The 18,696-nt window shown below is 39.0% G+C and overlaps 1 protein-coding gene across 6 annotated transcripts in view; it reads right to left on the bottom strand.

Annotated features, from left to right (window-relative positions):
* lrrc7 (leucine rich repeat containing 7) overlaps positions 1-18,696 on the bottom strand; it is a 95,697-nt gene that overhangs the window by 36,448 nt on the left and 40,553 nt on the right. For all 6 annotated transcript variants that reach the window (XM_084723620.1, XM_084723619.1, XM_084723621.1 and 3 more), the window contains exons 2-11: positions 17,739-17,941; positions 13,256-13,373; positions 11,591-11,669; positions 9,882-9,971; positions 9,067-9,123; positions 7,529-7,592; positions 6,735-6,809; positions 5,734-5,878; positions 3,479-3,551; positions 3,214-3,231 (exon numbers count right to left, since the gene is read on the bottom strand). In XM_084723620.1, coding sequence (XP_084579746.1) covers positions 3,214-3,231; positions 3,479-3,551; positions 5,734-5,878; positions 6,735-6,809; positions 7,529-7,592; positions 9,067-9,123; positions 9,882-9,971; positions 11,591-11,669; positions 13,256-13,373; positions 17,739-17,941 — 922 coding nt within the window. The remainder of the gene's footprint in view (positions 1-3,213; positions 3,232-3,478; positions 3,552-5,733; positions 5,879-6,734; positions 6,810-7,528; positions 7,593-9,066; positions 9,124-9,881; positions 9,972-11,590; positions 11,670-13,255; positions 13,374-17,738; positions 17,942-18,696) is intronic.

Here is an 18,696-nt window from a genome sequence, read left to right as displayed (position 1 = left end):
CATTGCATTAGTCTGCTATTATTATTCCCAATGGACCGTGACCATCTGGGCCACCATACGGTCTGAAATGAAAGAAGGGAACAGAGGAGCTTCAGATGCTACGTTAACGTTTAAGGTTAGTTTATTATATTCTCTTTAACATTGTTTGTATGAATAATTAAAATGTGTCCTACTCTTTTCTCACAAATACTATATACAGCTAGAGATGAATGTGTCAAGTATGAGTTTTTAACAGCGCTCCTCAGATTATTTAGCTGCCATCTGCCAACCAGCTATAATAATAAGCTTACACTCGGTGGCAGGTGTTTCAAAGAAACACAGTCACTTGGTGAATCGTCACAAGGTCACTTTAAGACACAAGCGATTAGATTTAAATCTCTTTTTCTGTATGGGACAAACATGCTTTTGCGCATGTTTTTTTCATCATAACAAGAAAGAAACAGGAAGAAACTCAAACCCTGCTTGCACACTCAGCTAAATGACAACAATCAACCCTTCCTAAGTCCCGCCCCTTTTTGGTCTGTGCTCAGCAAGATCGGTACCTGCCGAAGCGTGACCCGCCCCACTCTGCCTCTGATTGGCTTACCCTGATATTCTTACCCTAACCCTAACCCAGTTTCAACCCTCATGTCCAAACCTAACCAATCAAAATGACCCAAACTGAGAAAGACATTGAGTATTAGCCAATCAGAGTCAGAGTAGGGTGGGTCATGACTTTGCTCTCCTTGGGTAAAAAAAAATTGGCGTACCCGTCAGAACCTCAACTTTCCTTTTTTTTCCAGTTTTTTGTCCTTAAAGCTACTACAAGGAACTTTCATATTGTTTGGATTTTGGAGGCTCCTGTAGACAAAAGCGGTGATTTTTCCACCACCATAATCATGAAATATATCATGAGAAATAAAATTATCTAAAGAAAAATCCCCTCCAGCTTTTTGAACTAGATATTGTAATGTTTCCTGGCAAAATCTAAAAAAACGTAGGCTCTTTCGGTTTGCATGCTGTAAATCGTTTCATCTGATTTCAAGGGGAATTCGACCAAGTGGCAGACATTAAGAATAACTATGGAAATAGCTAATCTTACCAACGGTCTTGCGGGCTTATGTAAGTCAGATACAGGCGTCATTATTAAACTGAGACAGTTTCATAAATAGTTAAATACTCCTTGCAGTAACTTTAAATATGCTATGTGCTAGGCTCATCTGTGTTGAAAAGAAAGCCAATTTTTGAGAATAATGTGGGAGCAGTGAGAGCGACATATAGTCACATCTTCAGTTAGCTAACGTTAGTAAAACTCTAGCTAACTAGCTAAGTAATGATTGCTTTAGATTAGCAAGCTACTTAGCTAGCTTTTTGGTAACATTAGCAATCAGATGTAAATAGCTAACAATTGATGTAGATCAGCTAGCAAGTTAGCTAGTGTTTGGGTAAAATTAACTCAGATGAAACTAACAAGCTAACACTTAATGTACATTAGCTCAGGTGGGTCTAACTATGGGTACACAGTACTACAGGACACACCTACTACAAGATACATCATACCGAAACGGTTGCAGTTAGGTTGTGTTTATCCAGCAATATCATACAATTTGGTTTAGGCACAAAATAAACTTTGTATGTTTAGGAACAAAAACAACTTGGGTAGGTTTGGGACCAAGATTAGCTAGCTAGTAGATTAACTAGCTAGTTAGCGAGCTTTTTGCTAACATTAACCAACTTAAGATGTGACTATATATGCGTATATGTCGCTTTTACAGGTCCCCAAGCAACACCTTTAAAACGTCTTTAAATTAGTTTTTTTCATAGCACATCTAAGCACAAGAAAACTGGAAAAGGAGAAAGATGTCCGAGGTTTCCGGCGGGTACCAACTTTCTCAACTGTTACTGGAGCACAGAACAAAAAGCGGAGGGACTTAGGAAAGGTCAACTGACACATTAACTGACACAGACCGTATATCAGCAGTGGGAGAACCTACACATTTCAGTCTACACAGTTACCTGGTATACATGCACATAGTGGCCCATTTTGTAGCTGTAATATTGTTATGGCCCACAACTGAAAGGAAACAAAATTTACTTGCTCTTTAAATGAAAGGGATTGTGCATAATGTTTTTTCTACAGTACTGATGCAACTAGAGGGGAAATATAATGTAGTATTGGTTGACACAGACAGAAATTCTGTACATACATACACATATCAGCTGTAAAAAGATTGTCCATACTCTATGTAGCAACAGAGGAGTAAAACTATGATCACATTCATCATTGGTAAGCAACACTTAAAAACCAAGAGGGGTAAGAAAAGGATCTTTTAAGGTGTTTTTGGTTTAATCAGAGGGAAAGCAATGGATCTACAGCACTACTTATATAGGCTAAAACCTGGGATTTGTTCAGGAAGACAAAATGTTTTCAGCATTCAGATACAAATATGTGAGTCAAGCGTATGACAGTGAATGTTAAACAGCACTCGCTTTGTGTTTTAATAATATAATCCATCACAGATTAACCGATTCACACTACAATTAACAAAATTCACGTCACTACCCAACTGTTTCAAACAGCAAAAAGGAGCTCAATCAGTTTATTCAAACTAAAACTGATTTAATTCAATAATTCTGTAGCTGTAAGCCTTGTTTGGATTGTCTTTCTTCCTAAATCTATCAGTCCTGGAGCTAAACAGACAAGTTGTTCTTATTTGCAGTCTTTAATGTGAGCAGAATATTATTCATAGAAACAATTTCTAAAATAAACAAAGATGCAATGACAATGACGACACTTCTCAGTTCAGAGTCTTTTTCCTTTCAAATGCATTTCTGCTTAATTCAACGAATGCTCATTGCTTTTCATAAGCAACTTATCTGTGATAGAATCTGGACTGTGATGGATTATCACAAGAATGATTATAATCAAATTACCGTAATCATTTTACATGCAATCATTTCCATCTCAGCCCTGTTGTTTTTAGCAGAGCTGGGTACATTTTTAATTAAGAATGTAGATTTTATTCAAATATTAAGCCCAAATATTGAAACAAGAAAGTGAAATGATCAATCAATGCCTTCAAACTGTATTAAAGTTTATGTTTGCATGTAATTTGCATGAATCAAGATGTTTCCCATGGCCCCATGTAGCTTGTGTGTTTGTATCTGTAACGCAGTTGAACATCTGTCTGTCTCTGAACGCACCCCTGGATCCAGTAGGCTAATGTTACTCACCCTTGCTTGGGCTTCGCACTAACGCCACGGCAACGCAGCAAACACAACACACAGAACCCCCCAATCATGAGCCAGCATAACAACACAGCAACTAACAAGTAATACACAAGGAAAATAACAACAACCCACCAAAGATAAACCTGCTGAGAAAATCTGATAAAACAGTTTTCAAAATAAAAACTAAAGTCTACATGGCTTTATTATTAGTTTTGTCCTCTTCTTGCATGACTCTGTGTGTGTGTGTGTGTGTGTGAGCATTTCTTACCTCCCAATGGTGTTAGGCAGTGAGGTCAGCTGGTTGTCATCTACCTTCAATGTTGTCAGCTTCTTCAACATTCCTGCAAACACACACGCATTCAACACAAACATGCAAAGTTGTTTCCTTCTCAAATAAATATAAGGTGATATTCTTTATTTTTCTTATTGTGAAAATATCCCACTGAAGGTGCAGTTGTAAGATTTAAGGGAATTTATTAGCAGAACATGTCAGAAATTGATTATAATATTGATAAGTATGTTTTCATTAGTGTAAGAATCATTGTGTTGTGTTTTGTTTTTTCTACCTCTACCTACCTAGACTGAGCTGTTTATATCTATAGAGGGAGTGGGTCCTCTTCCATGGAGGCTGCCACCATCTTTCTACAGCCACCATAGGTTCTTCTATACGTTTGGAAGGGGGAGGGTGAGGCGAGGTGTTTGCAATTTGCAAGCTCGCCACTAGAGGCCACTAAATCTTACACACTCGCCCTTTAAAAGACTAAAACCAACAGCAGTATTGTCCAAGTACCAGTGTTCATATCATATTCCACTTTACTATAGGGTTCCTATTGGAGTCTCGTGAAGCATTCTCAAAAAGTTGAGTGAAAATAAACTTTCAGAACAATTAGAAAAGTTTAAAGTTTAACAAAACTGATTTTGCTGTTTAGACCACTTGTCAAGACTGTGTGAGTGACACTTTGATTGACTCTCAAAAATAAAATCAAAAATCAAAATATAAAATCAAATCAAATCAAAAATAAAATTATCCAAATAAAAATCTCATCCTGCTTCTGTTTAACAGTTTAACATACGATCTACTGTAACCTTTCCTTGGGAAAATGTAAACATGGGCTGATTTCATGTGATTTCATGAAGAATCTGACCCAGCAGCAGGCCTAAAGAATGACTACATAGAAATAGCCAGTCCTCTCTGGGATGATCTTATTTGCTTATATAGGTCATACGGAGGCATCAGTAATAAATCTAGACTGCATAAGCAGTTAAAAACTCCTTGTCATGGCTTTAAAATGGGGCTGTACAGGGACTGACTTGCTTTTTTGGCACATTTTCATCCTTGCTGCAGATTGAGGTTGCAGTACACCAGCAACTCCCCTGTTCTGAAACGTAAAATTATTGTTTTTGTCAAAGGAGTCTGAAGTACCTGTTCAGTTGGGACAACTGTCATTGGTCTGCAGAATTAATTGTGTAATTGTCATAATAAATGTCTGAGATATCAGAAAAGTGTACAAAATCTTAAATGACAATATTTTAAAGTGCATTAAAACTATTTTCTAAAACTTCTTAGATGCTTATTATTATATACATAAGACCCTAAATTACACAGTTAAGATGCTATTGTGGATTTTAGTTTCCAGTGGCTTTAAAAAACCCATAACTGAGCCACACTGGGTGACATGTACCTTCATTACCATGAACACTATAGTTTATTCTGAGACAGTTCCACATACACCAGCCTGCTGCCATAAATACTCCCCCGCGCACCAAATGCATATTAATCAGAGTCTGAAAATAGTCCCAAACAAATGCAAAAGAACACTACAGCGCCCAGCTGTTTTACTAAAACACTTAGCCATTTTTCTCTTTTTAAACATTTACATCTTCATTTTCATGGCTGTAGGGCTGAGTGCCACAGAGATGGTAGAGGAGTCAGTAGTTTAGTTTATATTAGTTAGGTTTATCTGGCAAAGGATTAAAATGCAACAGTAAAAGCAGTACCAGAGTATATATGACACTGTCAGGGATAACATGATAAAGTCCTGTTTCCATCGTGGTCCCTGATGTTTGTCCTCGCCACACATCAAAGCACAACAACTGACTTACAAGTAAGAATGCAAGGAAAAGAAAAATCTGCATATATATATATATATATATATATCGATGTGTATTTTCTCAACTCGGTCATAGTGTATTAAAACTGTATTTGTAGATGTTTTCTAACAGCCACTGTTTGACCTTTTCCTTAAAAGCTTGTGGGTTCTGCAAGAGGCATTTTGTACCCTTCTGTGGCTCCAGTGTAAATGAAAGAAACCTTATTCATCATAGATCATAGTTTTTAAATTTCTGAAGGTACAGGTTACAGTAGTTACCGTAGCTCTGGGATTATGGTTCTGGATTTCTTTCACCTTTCAAAGTAGATGTCAGGTAACTGTTGATAGACTAATGCAGACTGGTTTGTATTCATGGGATTGTCGCCGGTAAGAAAAATATAGAATATGTGGATGTGTGTGTTTGTGTGTGTACCTATAGAGTCAGGGAGCTGCTGCAGCATGTTGGAGGACAGCAGCAGGTCCTCTAAGGCCTCACAGCCTGAAATATCCGTGTCCAACGTCTCAATACGATTCTTGGCTAAGTCCAAGTACCGCAACTGACGAAGTTTCCCTAGCGACTGCAGCAGGAAGGACGAAGAGAGAAAGGATCAGTTGAAAGACAGAGAAAAGAAAACACTCACCGGGAAAAAAATATATATCTTTAGGGGGTTTTGATGTTTACTTTTCAATTATAAGGATTTTTGAATTTTGTCAACTCCGTCACACACACAAAAAGTTTTAGTATTATAATGTAGAACTGCTTGTTGCATTAAATGCAAGATTATTTAATTAGCTGTACAATCTAAAAGTAAAATAAATAAAAAATAAATAAATACCAGTATAATGCTGCCCTCTTACAATTTCTGTTGATGTCATTTGTCTTTGTGGTAAACAACATATAATATCATTTATAACCAAGTGGGTTAGGGTTACTTGTTGGCACTTGTTTATTTTTTTTTTTTATTAAACTGAAAAAAACAAACAAACAATATTTTCAAAAACATTATTCAATTGTTAAAGAGACATGAGAGTAATGTCGCCTCCATCAGTTTCAAAATGTTCAAAATGTTACACAGCAAAATCATAGTGAGTATCCATTTTATTTTTTTAAAGTTAAGCTAAGAGTTCTCTTAATTCAAATTTAAATAAATGTTTTTTTTAACCTTAATTCCCATTCAGATTAATTTAGAAGGGCTACAAAGTTGATATGTTATGGATGAGACACATCTGAGAGCGATATGATTAAATAAATGTGTGGAATAACAGAAAGTTTACCGGTTCTTGATCAGTATTCCAACTGGGACACAACTTTAAAACACCAACGATCATAATGGCACATTCTTACACCTAATAAGAACATTTAAAGTTTTCTTTTTTTTTTTTTGATAGGACACAATTTGTCCTAATTCTCAAAGAAATTTCTATTTTTCTTACCCCTGGTATAGACTGTAGAGAGTTGTTATCCAGCCACAGCTCTTTCAGGTTGTGGATCTGTTCCAACACCTCCGGCTGACATGCAAACACAGGAATCCATATCAGCAACACATATAAATCAACAAATATGGAATCGTGTTGCTCTTTATGTAAAAACAACTGGATTATTCATCAACAAAGAGCACCGTCTCAGCGAAAATGTTGTGAACATGCACAGATCCAAAAAAAAACTTCAGTGCAGACCAACTCTTTGGCATTAATAAAGAAAATAAAAAAAAAAAAAAATGTTGGCAGAGTGGGTGAGACTGGCACTCTCTCCCTCCATGCTTTTCTCTCTCTTGGCAGGAAGCAGACCATTCAGCCAACCTACTCATGTCATGGCCGACTTCCTGTCTGACCCCCCGTGTTAGCCTCCATCCAGCCCTGATCTCTTCCTCCATCGTGTCGCTGTGTCCCATTTCAAGGTCCAGCTGAAGGATGGTGGGCTGAGCTCGCTCCTGCCTAAAAGAGGCGGCCTACAGAGGATTCACCATATGCCGCGCTGGGTTTTAAAATGTGAACTTTGAAGGCGGCGGCCCCCAAAATAGGACACAGCATCTGTGTTTCTGCCTCCTTCGCTCTCTTCACCTTTTTCCGCTCATCTCTTTACAAATATGATTCAACTTGTAAAAGCACATACGACTACTATAACGTAACTTACTGAGCTTCCTGTCAAGGATAATCTCAGTGTTAAACATTGAATTTATGCTGCATTTCAAAATTAACTTCATGAACGTGACAGCGCACAGTCTCACCACGTCAGAGAATTCATTGCTACCCAGATCCAACCTCTCCAACTGTGTCAGTCTGTGGATGGACCTGAGAAAGAGAGAAAACACTGATTACTACACTGTAACAAATCTAAATTTTACATTTTTATATCCTGAAATATTGCCAACATGCACATCAGGATTTAATACTTTCCTACATGTGTATATTTTATTATGTTTGAATTTGTAATCATGTAATTCTTTGTTTGAGTACAACCTTAAAGAGACAGGTCACCCAAAAATACATATATTTTCTCTTAATTGTGCTGCTAGTTATTCATCTACATTGCTTTGGTGTGAGCTGCCAAGTTTTAGAGATATCAGCCTTCTCTTGAATATAACGGAGACAGTAGATTGGGCTGATGTAAAAAGTGTAAAACTGGTTTGATATTAAGCACAAATATCAGACAGAACTCCCAAGTGGAACACATTGACAGCCCATGAATTAGAGCGAATTAGAGTCGCAAGTCTATCACAGCACGTTCCTGTAAGTGTTGCAAGTGTAGAAAATGTGTGAAAATCATCCGCGGAGCGATGATAACTAAAGCTATATCCTTTTTCAGACTTTCTATAACTTCATTTACATTTTGAACTTAGTTACGGTCGTTGCAAACCAACTGTATGATTACCTCTCTCCCTTGCCTTAAAGGGAGAAGTTGGCACTTTTCATGCGGCTGCGCAATCGATGTTGATGGTAAATGCAGTCAATTGAAACAATAAATTCCTTGTGCTACATTGACAGAAAAAGCTGAGCTCTCCTGCTGCAAAATCTGTTGAACTACAGGCATTACAGCTTGGATTTCTAGTCTCAACCTCTGGGTAGCCCGGGGGCATGCTGGATCTGTTTTTCTTTCTCACCTGACACTATCCTTTAACTGACAAAGGTATATTTATATGATGCTATGGGCTAGAGTGCATCCTGGAACATGTAAGCACTTCTAGCAGAGCTTTGCAAGCAGAGGAAAACTTAATTTCTTCGTCAGTGCAGCACGCACTGAGGGATTTATTGCTTCAGTTGACGTTTATCGTCAACACCGACTGGAGGTCCACATAAAAAGTGCCAGATTTTCCCTTTAACTAGTGATGCTCACAGCTTTACTCTGGATTTGAATCAAAATGCCTCCTACATTTTGATTAGAAAGCACTTCAACAACCAGCACTTACTGTAAAACATATTCAACGTCAGAAAAGAGGATTTTGCAGTTGTTGAAATCGCTATTACTCTGAAGGTTATCTCTGTTAGGTGCAGTTGAAACAGTGGCTTCGACTGTGGGGAACATTTAACACAGTTATAAGCCAACACACTGCTGTTATGAGAGGCTTCATTAGTATTCAAGAACACCTGCCAGGGATAAATATAGTTTTAATCTGGACACCTGGGAATGTAAGCATACACACAGTAATATCATGAAGCATCTGTGTGTTGCATGACAGCGTGATGCGTAAAATCCAATTGTCTTCCTTCCTTTCTTTCCTTCCTTCCCTCTTTCTTTCTCACACACACATATGGTGGTGTGTCTTACTTTGGCATGGTTTTCAGGTGGTTCTCTCTCAGCTCCAGGATCCGTAGTTTGGAGAGTCTGAAAAACAGAAGGCGCAAAAAACAAAATGTAATTTATGTGTTAATTCTTACAATATAAAATGAGGGGTGTCCCGATTTCAACTCTCAACTTACTTCTTAGTGCTAATAATAATAATAATAATAATGATAATAATAATAATAATATTACAAAATAACTGACTGGTAAACTCCACATCATTACAGATGATCATCACCATGGATATGTTTCAATTTAGAAGGTTTCTGTTACTAATGAGGTTCCACATAATTCACAGGATTAAATTTGCAATTTAATTCATTGTGAAGTGACCGGCATCAGCTGCCCACACTCACAGTAACACAATTAGCAAACCAGCAGAACATTTTTCTGGAAACAAAGTAATAAGCAAGCAATAAAGTAAAAACACCATGACCCTTACCTGGATATACCGTTAAAAAGTATGAAAATGAGGTAATGAGAAGAGGGAACAATGATTGACTGCACAGAGGAATATGAATACATTTGAGCAAAAAATATAAATGCAATATTTTTGTTGAGTGTAAAAGATTCCATAAAAGTTCCATGTCTCAAGCTTGTTGGGCTTCTTTAAATAATTAAAAAACTAATGAATTATGTGCAGTAAATAAAGGCTAAAGGCTGATAAACGTATTCTTTTCATAAAGATTTGTTACAGTCGATACTAGTGGTGCTGTGCTCAGAGTCTGCGATGCTTGAAATATGTAAAAACATCCCATCCAGACGTTTGCACACACTAACGATTGCATGCTTCAGTTTACCTGCCAAAGTTAGCCGGCAGATACTCCAAGAAGGCATCGTTTAAAAAGAGCTGGGTCAGATTCAGGAGCTGCGTAAAACCATCTGGGAGTCTGGGAGAGGCAGGAAGAAAGAAAGAAGCAAAGACGATAAGAACATATGCAAAAGAGGAGTAAGAAAGAGAAAGTGTGTGTGTCCTTAAAGGCCTTGATGGAATAAAAAACACGGACAACATTCCCATAGAAACAGCTAGCTGCTGTTAGCCTGCAGATGACTCATCTCCTGCACGCACGCGCACGCGCACGCGCACGCGCACACGCACGCGCACACACACACACACACACACACACACACACACACACACACACACACACACACAAAGTAAAAGAGGCATTTCTGTCTGCGGTACACTGTGTGGTTGACTCCACTTTTGCTTCGTGGACATCACACCCCTAACAGGAAAACAGCAATTACTAGAATATCATCTGATGCTTCTATAGCTTCATATCAGAACGGTGAACAACACCAGCACTTAACTGCAGCGGGTTCTATTGTCTGGCCACAGCTGAGCAAACAGGGAAAACATATGGTTCTACACTCCCAGAAATAAGGGTTCCAAAAGGGTTCTTCCTGAAGGGCTGAGGCTCTGCCAGAACCATCTGCTTCTGATGAGCCGTTGTTTTGAAGAAACAGTGTGTCACGCATTCTCTGTAAGACTAAGGGTTCCACTAAGAACCCTTTTCATCCAAAGAACCATTTTTGAAAAATTGCTGATCCTTAAAGAACTCTTTCGAGGGTTTTTTGTACCATAATATGAAAAGGTTATCGGTGGATCCCCCTAGGTGGGTTCTAAATAAAATCCTTAGAATATTAAAAAGGTTCTCGGTAGAACCCCCTGGGTGGGCTCTAGATGAAACCCTTGGAACGTAAAAAGGGTGGATTCTTGTTCTGGTTCTGGTTCTGGACTGAACCATAGAAGGGTTCTCCTACAGAACCTCTTACAGGGAGGTTCTGGATGGAGCCTTTCACAAATGATTCTAAGTATAACCCTTTACTGTATGTTGGGAACTCCAAATGAAACCTTTTAAATGGTTCTACCAAGAACCAAAAATGGTTCTCCTATGGACAGAAGCTGAAGAACTCTTTGTGGTTCTAGTTAGGACCTTTATTTCTACGAGTGCATGGTAGTATAGGGTCTGTGGATGCAGCCAACTATTATAAAATATTTGGCACCTCTGTGTGCTATAAATGCATAGACTGGAAAACATGAACGCAGAAATAAAAACAAGAACAGTGACGTCCTCTTGACAGAGACACAGCTGTCCAACCAGCTGAATACATGGCAGATCCATCAAACAATCCATTACGTCTTGAACCGGGTCCAGATTCACCATAAAATTCTCATCCTTGGAGTGCATTTTCTCCTTCAATAGGAAATTGTTCTTAATGATGACAATACTGTAAACAAGCCAATGTGAAAATGTCTGAGAGACGTTCGTTTTTTGGATGACGGAGCCATTGTTTTCCCTAAGGCTGCTGTATGCTCACATAAATGGGACAAGGACATTTTTTCAGGTTTTTGTGAGTGCAGCTTTGTGAACTTGGAAAACAAACCCTTGTGCTTCAGATAAACAATAATATCCGCTGCCGTCAAATTAGAGGCCAGACTTTTCTAATGAAGCGTTTGACTTCAGCGGTCATGACATGAGTGAGGTCAGTGTTAGAGTCTTACTTGGTGATAGGGTTGACACTGGCCTCCACCACAGACAGGCCTTTACAGCATTTTATATTGTCTGGAAACTCCTGGATACCTGTGAGACACACAGAGAAAAACAGAGAGGGAAGAGGTGTGTTAGTTACTATTTTGACTTTCTGTTAAGTGCATTCTTATAAAGACGAGGAATAATTATCTTCAGCGAGCTTTGCTATTGTTTAGACAGCTTCGCATTTTGGTTAAATAATTTGGATGTGAAATTGTTGTGATTAGGAGGTTTTATTCTGGTCTGCCTCAGCTGTTGGAGATCTGCAGGAAAACTTTGACTTTAAAGGGACAGTTCAGATAATTTCAAGTATGGCTGTATGAGGTACTTATACACAGAAACTAGTATATTACCTACAGTGGATGGCGTTTGGCACGCAGAAGAAGCAATGTACTGCTTTTTTTTATTTGTATAGTGTATGCTATATTTAGCATATTTTCACCATTTTACTTTGATGTAAGCCATTTTTTCCCAGGGGACACTGCTGTTATTCAGCTGTTACATAAGCCAAACAATGTTCTCTCCAAAACAACCAAACTCTAAAGGCAAAAACATTAATTTTACCTCACAAAACACAGGAGTTGCTGGTCTACCACTGCCTCAATCAGTTAAGAAGAAATAAAGGTGTTAACTACATAGACAGGTTCACCTTGGAACTGTTTCAGAGAGAACCAAACACCTTTCTGGTCCAGTGGTTTCACTCGGAACTCCTCTTTGTGGGTTCTATTGAGGACAACAAGGATCCACCCAGGCAGTTCCACCTCAAACCCTTTTATATTCCTATGGTTTTATTTAAAGCACCCAGGGGGTACTGCAGAAAACTCTTTGATATTCCAGTGGTTTTGTCTAGAACACATGTAGGGGGTTCTACCAAGAGCCTTTTTATATTCCAAGCGCTTTATTTAGAACCTACCTAGTGGGTCCTCCTGAGACCCCATTTACATTTCAAGGCTTTCATCGAGCGGTCTACTGAGAACCCTTTTATATTATTGTACAAAGAACCCTTGATGAAAGGATCTCAACAATCCTTGAAAAACTCTTTCTTCTGAAAAGGGTTCTTTGGATGAAAATGGTTCTTAATGGAACCCTTAGTCTTACAAATAACTAGTATTAAGAGCGTAACCTTTTAGATCATCAAAGTCACACAAGAAAACAGACAAAGACTGATCGAGGCAGCTGTAGACCAACAACTCTTGTGTCCTGTGAGGTAAAATGAGTGTTTTTGCTTTAGGGAGAGCTTATATAACTGCTGTTTCCTGTCAAAATAGGTTGTCTGACAGCAAGATAAAGGTGTGAAAATATTGGAAATATTGCATACACTTAGACTGATATTGATTTGATGGGCCTCTTTTAAAAAAAACATTTTGTTGCTTGTCCTTAGCCGTACATTGCTCAGCTTCCATGCTTGTACTCCTCTCGGCTTCTCTAAACTGGGGGCATGCCGACCGCCATCTACTGTAGGTAAGACGCTGACTATTGGTAAGTACCTCCCACAATCCTACTTAAAATAATCCAAAGTATATCTGCAGTTGAAAAGAGAAAAAAAGTTTGCAGACTTTTATTTTCCTTAAGTTTTTCTTTTTTTTTTTTTGTTTTCAGGTTTGTTCAGGTCATCTGTCCTCCATGAGGATTCTTACCGTTTTTACTGATGTCCAGCTCTTTGAGGTTAACCAAGCTGGCGATGGTGGTGGGCAGGTTGGACAGGTCGTTATCGGGCATGCTCAGCTTCTTCAAGGCCTGGCAGTTGAAGAGTTGCTATGGAAACACAGAGAGGAAACAATGGAGTATTATAGGCTGTTGGCAAAATCGCACAGACCTTTGGTGGAAAGGTACAAAAGGACAGAGAGCGAGAAAGTCAGCTGGAGGCACGCACCACTTAATGTTGTGGAAAAGCAGTGCCATTTTAGCGGCATTTTTCTATGAATAATGCAGAATTAATCTCCAACATATGATGGCCCTCAGGGACAAAACACACACCGGCGTGAAAGCAAAAACATTCAAAGAAAGTGCCCTGAATAGAAAAATACTGCAAATGCCAAAACGTATACAAGAGTGAAAGCACATGCATAAAAAGGAAAGCGCTTAGACAGAAAGGCTGCACTGTAAACACCAAAATACGCACAACAGACAAAAGCACAGACATAAAGAGGAATGTTAGACCAATCTTTTACTGAGAACTGGAAGCTTAAAGATAATTAATTGCTGAATCTCATTTCCAGGTCTGTCCGAGCCACCAACCCAAACTGGTATTTGATGCCTTGGGAAACAATTATCTTTCTCCAGCTAACTCCACATTTAAAGGTCCAGTTTATAAGATTTACATGGATTTATTGGCAGAATATGTTTGTTGTATCTTTGTTGTATCTATTGCCGCCATGTTTTACAGTAGCCCAGAACAGACAAACCGAACAGTGTCTCTAGACAGGGCTTTTCACACTTTTTCATGAGTTTTGCAGCCACTATAGTTTCTCCTGTATAGAAGGGGAGGGTGAGGCGAGTTGTTTGAAATCTGCATGCTCACTGCTAGATGCCACAAAATCCTACACACTCTTTCTTTGACACAAGAACCATACAACAATAATCTGTTCTATCACAGACAACTCCCCACAGCAGTTAGCTGTGCTAACATTAAGATATCTGGGTAATAATCTGCAGTCCTGTCCATTAAAATATTTATTGCTGTATAATAATAATAACTGTCTCATAATGTTCAAATTAACACTGCAATGTTTTGTTTTTACTGCCCTCTTAGGATCTTCAAGACGTGCAGACGTCCTGAGCTTAATTTAACAAATCTATGATGATAAAATGATGAAATCTATGAGGACACTAGCAGTACCTGTGAGGCAACAAAGACAAAAAAAAAATGCATGAAAAATGGAAAGACAACTATTCTTAGGCCGAACATCGTAAAGGCCACATTATTTATTTATCATTTATTTCAGGACATCTCAGAATAACTTGTAGTAAAAGTGCTCAAAAAACAGATATGAGTGAGGCCTTCATTCTCAAAAACACAAGGCAAGAGAGGAGACTTTTAAGTCTTATTGTGCCTGTTTTTTTTAATAAGAAAGATTTTATTTAAAACAATAATATAAGAATATATTTAAGCATCAGATCATACTGGAAAATGTGTATAAAATTCACAGTAATAAAAGAATAACTCTGAAAAGGTGATCTCACTTAGATCCAGATCATTACACTGTAGGTGATAACAGGACTTAAACAGGAGTCCCTGGAAGAATAGATCTACTATCTCAATGAAGCCTTCCTGGATAAATAAAGGATGAATAAAATAAAATGCTGAGGACTTCCTGCCTACCAGTAGCACTGAATGTGTTTGGATTAATGGTAAAATACAACTTCAACAAAACACAGTTCACTGGATCATCCCATGAACTGTTTTTCTCTTTGCATGTCTCTTAACCCCGAGTATGAAGTCACTGAAAAGTTTATACTTAACTTATCAGCACTTCCAGAGTGTGATTGTGTGATGATTTCCACAACACCCATGTTATTTCAGAAAGTTGCAGGCTTGTAAATTCCTCGTAAGTTGTACAACTTAAAGGGATAGTTCGGATTCTTTGAAGTGGAGTTGTGTGAGGTACTTATGGATTGTCAGTTTATTACCTATAGTCATACTTGCCAAAACTCCCGATTTTCCCAGGAGATGCTTTCTCCCAATTGCCTTCACACAATTAATACAACCCGTCACTGACACTGTACAAGTGGATTTTTTTTATCTGCCACATCAATTTTCTTTTAGGGGTCAGGACAAAACCTAAGTGAATGAAAGAAAGCTGATGAATGTCAGTTTACGCCAGAGATTTCCCCAAGCTCATGGTGAAGGGACAACTTATTATGTATTCTTTCCTGAGAAACAAAAGTAAAATTTAAATTATTCAACATAAAAATGCTTATTATTTTGTGATTTTCATCATTTAAAAGTCACCAGAATGCAGGAAACAAAGTCTCTGACACTCACTTTTTTTCTCCCTATTATAAGGCGTCAAGGTTGGCAAGTTTGCCTTCAGTAGACGCCAGTCGACACGTCCTCTGTTTGAAGAAGCAGACAGGAGTACCACAACAAAGGCTGAGCAATGCACTGCTATGGACAGGGACGGCAGCAGCTTTGCCTTTCCGATGGAAAACCTCCGTTTTATTGGCTAAATATCTCTCTCTCCAAACCAACCAGACTCCATTGATAAAATCAGTAATTTTACTTCACAGAACACAGGAGTTGATGAGCTACTGCTGCCTCGGTTGATCAGTTTGTTTGTGTCACTGTGCGACTTTGGTGTTAGTTTGGATTAATCAAAGTCACACAACAACACAAAAGGAACAGATGGAGGCAGCAGTAGACCAGCAGCTGCTGTGTTCTGTGAGGTATAATTCTGCCTAATGGAGTCTGGTTGAGTGAGAGAGAGCGATATTTGGCTCATGTAACAACAGTTTCCTGTTGGTAAAGCACTGAAAATATTATAAATATAGTGTACAGTTATACTGATAGTGATTTTTTTAGATCGGCCGTGGCTAATATGTTAAAGTAGCAACATGTTGCTTAGCTTCTGTGTTGGTACTCCTCTAGTTTAAGTGTGTTGCTCACCATCTACTGCAGGTAATACACTAACTATGGATAAGTGCCACATAGAGCCTCACTTCAAATAACTAGCCCTTTGATGTGACCAAGACATCACCTACTGAATGTGATTTGTTTGCAAAAATGCATCCACTAAACGATACGCTCATATTCACTCCTACAGCCACTGATGTCACAGAACTTGCACAATGAATGAACTCATGCAGATGCTGCAGTGGCACAGGGTAAAAAGAGGTTGCCAGGGCTAAACATGGAAAAGGGCCGCTCTGCGCCCAAGGGTCAGAACAGGCCACTATACTTAAAGACACAATCACGCACACTTAAGGCGCTCTCCAGCTCCCTTACATAAAGGCCAATCACTCTGGCAGCCTCAATAGCTCTAATACAATCTTGGCACACACACGAATACACACCATCAAGGATAAGCAGTTTTGTTTTGTTTTTTGTCAGTTGAATGCAAGTTTGACCTGCCACTAACACAGCCCTATTAGATTTTTTTCTCCATTCATGCAGGTTATATTTAGAAATCCAATTCAACACTTGTGTCATTTAAAGCAGGACAGGATATCAATAAAGCGAGACAGCCCTCTTATAAACAGCACCTGTAATTCTCCTTGAAATATTGGAAGGACACTTTACCTCATTACTGCCGACACGCGAGTTTTCTGAAAGTGGGACGGCGCCTTGTGGCCGTGACTTGTTCAAGAACTGACCGTTTTTTCACCCCATGTTTCCTGTCACTCGTTGTTGTTGTCTAGTATGCGATGATGTTTGTAGCATGTAAACATGCCAGAAAAACAATACTGCTGGTCTTGGCCTGAGGCTGACAACATACAAGCATGAAAACTGCAATGTAGACTGACAAGCTGAGTCTGAGATGTCCTGGCCTGCACGCATGATCAGTCTGCCACAGAGGACAAACACTCTGGCTTGTTTGTATTTCTTTAAATCCATTACAATCATCATGGGTGATGGTGCCCTGGCAAAATCATTTTAAAGAAACTTGTTATGGGAAACATTTGCACGTGGGGAGGTATGCCCTGGCACCGTAATGGCAAAAATCACAGCAAAAGACAAGGTAAATGCTGCTAGCTTGTTTACGTTCATACCGTTAGCAACCAGGGTGCATTAAGCCCACTAATAACTGCTGTTAATGCATGCACATGCATCCATACGCATCATGTCTACTGTGAGCACACTATGTCCGTTTGTAGCGAGCTAAGCTAAGTTAGCTTTTCACAGACCAGCTCTACTGTGAAGAGTGCAGGAAGATGCTAAACATAAACAGGGACTTTTTATTCATTTTCTGTGGCAGCAAACACAACACAAAACCTTTCAGTAACTACTATACTGCGATCTGAGTGGATCTACACACTTCATGGCTGACTGAAGTAAAGTCACTGCCCCTCAGCAGCGACCAGTCGGTCCAGTTTCAGGTAGTCCAGAGGCGGTCATGAGTGGATATAACATCCGGCTTGGAGGTTAGAGGTTAAAGTGGTTAACATGAGCTTCAGGGTTACCTTGGGTAGTTCCTCAATCTGGTTTGCGTCCAGGTAGAGCTCCTCCAGAGTTCTCTCGAAGCTGAAGATTTCCTTGGGGACCTGCTGCAGACTGCAGTGGGAGTAGTCCAACACTGAGATCACTTCCTCTTCGCCGCGGAAACAGCGGCACGGCACCAGCCGGCCAATCAGCTTCCGCTTCGTGGTCATTTCCAGACACTGCACTGCAAAGACAAGAAAAGGAAAAGAGCGACGATGTTAGATACTTTTTCTGAAACATCAACTGGCTCATTATGTTCGATTGTTGGTTTGACAGAAAGTTTAACAGTCAGGCAAAATCGCTGGCGTTAAATTTAGATTTATAAATTTTTTCTCCTGTTCTAAAATATGTTTTTGATGACATCCACATAAGCTGCATTCAGAAACAGTGACAGATTTCACTGCTTTTGATGAGTAATGCAATAAATAAAAGCACAAAGAAACAACAACAACAACAAAATAAACACCTACTGCAAAAGTCTGAAAAAAAAATGAAAGTGTTCATGCGACTCTGCAGCCATCAGCGTCACATCGACACTTAGATCAGCCTTATCAGCTCATCAGTAGAGACACATCATCTATGAGTTGGCAAACAGACAGACGGGCGACCTGTCCAAGGTGTACTCTGGCCTCGCGCCCATTTTGAGCTGCGATAAACTCTGTTCCTTCACAACCCTGCAGCCAATAAACAGACAAAGACAGCAAACAGCTCTTAAATCAACACATTTCAGCTTCAAATAGCATCAATAAATCAACTGTGGACAATAAGAATTTCTGTGTGGTGATTTTGTGGATCAAACATTTTAGATAAAACTTTCTTTTTGGTCATTGTAACTTTCCATCTGGTCGTAAAAAGGTTCCTTTATGAGGCAGTTTGAATAGAAGAGACAGCGGACAAAATCTGCAGTCCTGCCTCTGTGCAGAAATGCTTTTCAAGATT

The sequence above is a fragment of the Lutjanus erythropterus genome, chromosome 7 (genome assembly GCF_056507025.1).
Source record: "Lutjanus erythropterus isolate fLutEry1 chromosome 7, fLutEry1.hap2, whole genome shotgun sequence".
NCBI lineage: Eukaryota > Metazoa > Chordata > Actinopteri > Lutjaniformes > Lutjanidae > Lutjanus > Lutjanus erythropterus.
This window is presented reverse-complemented; position numbering and strand designations above follow the sequence as displayed.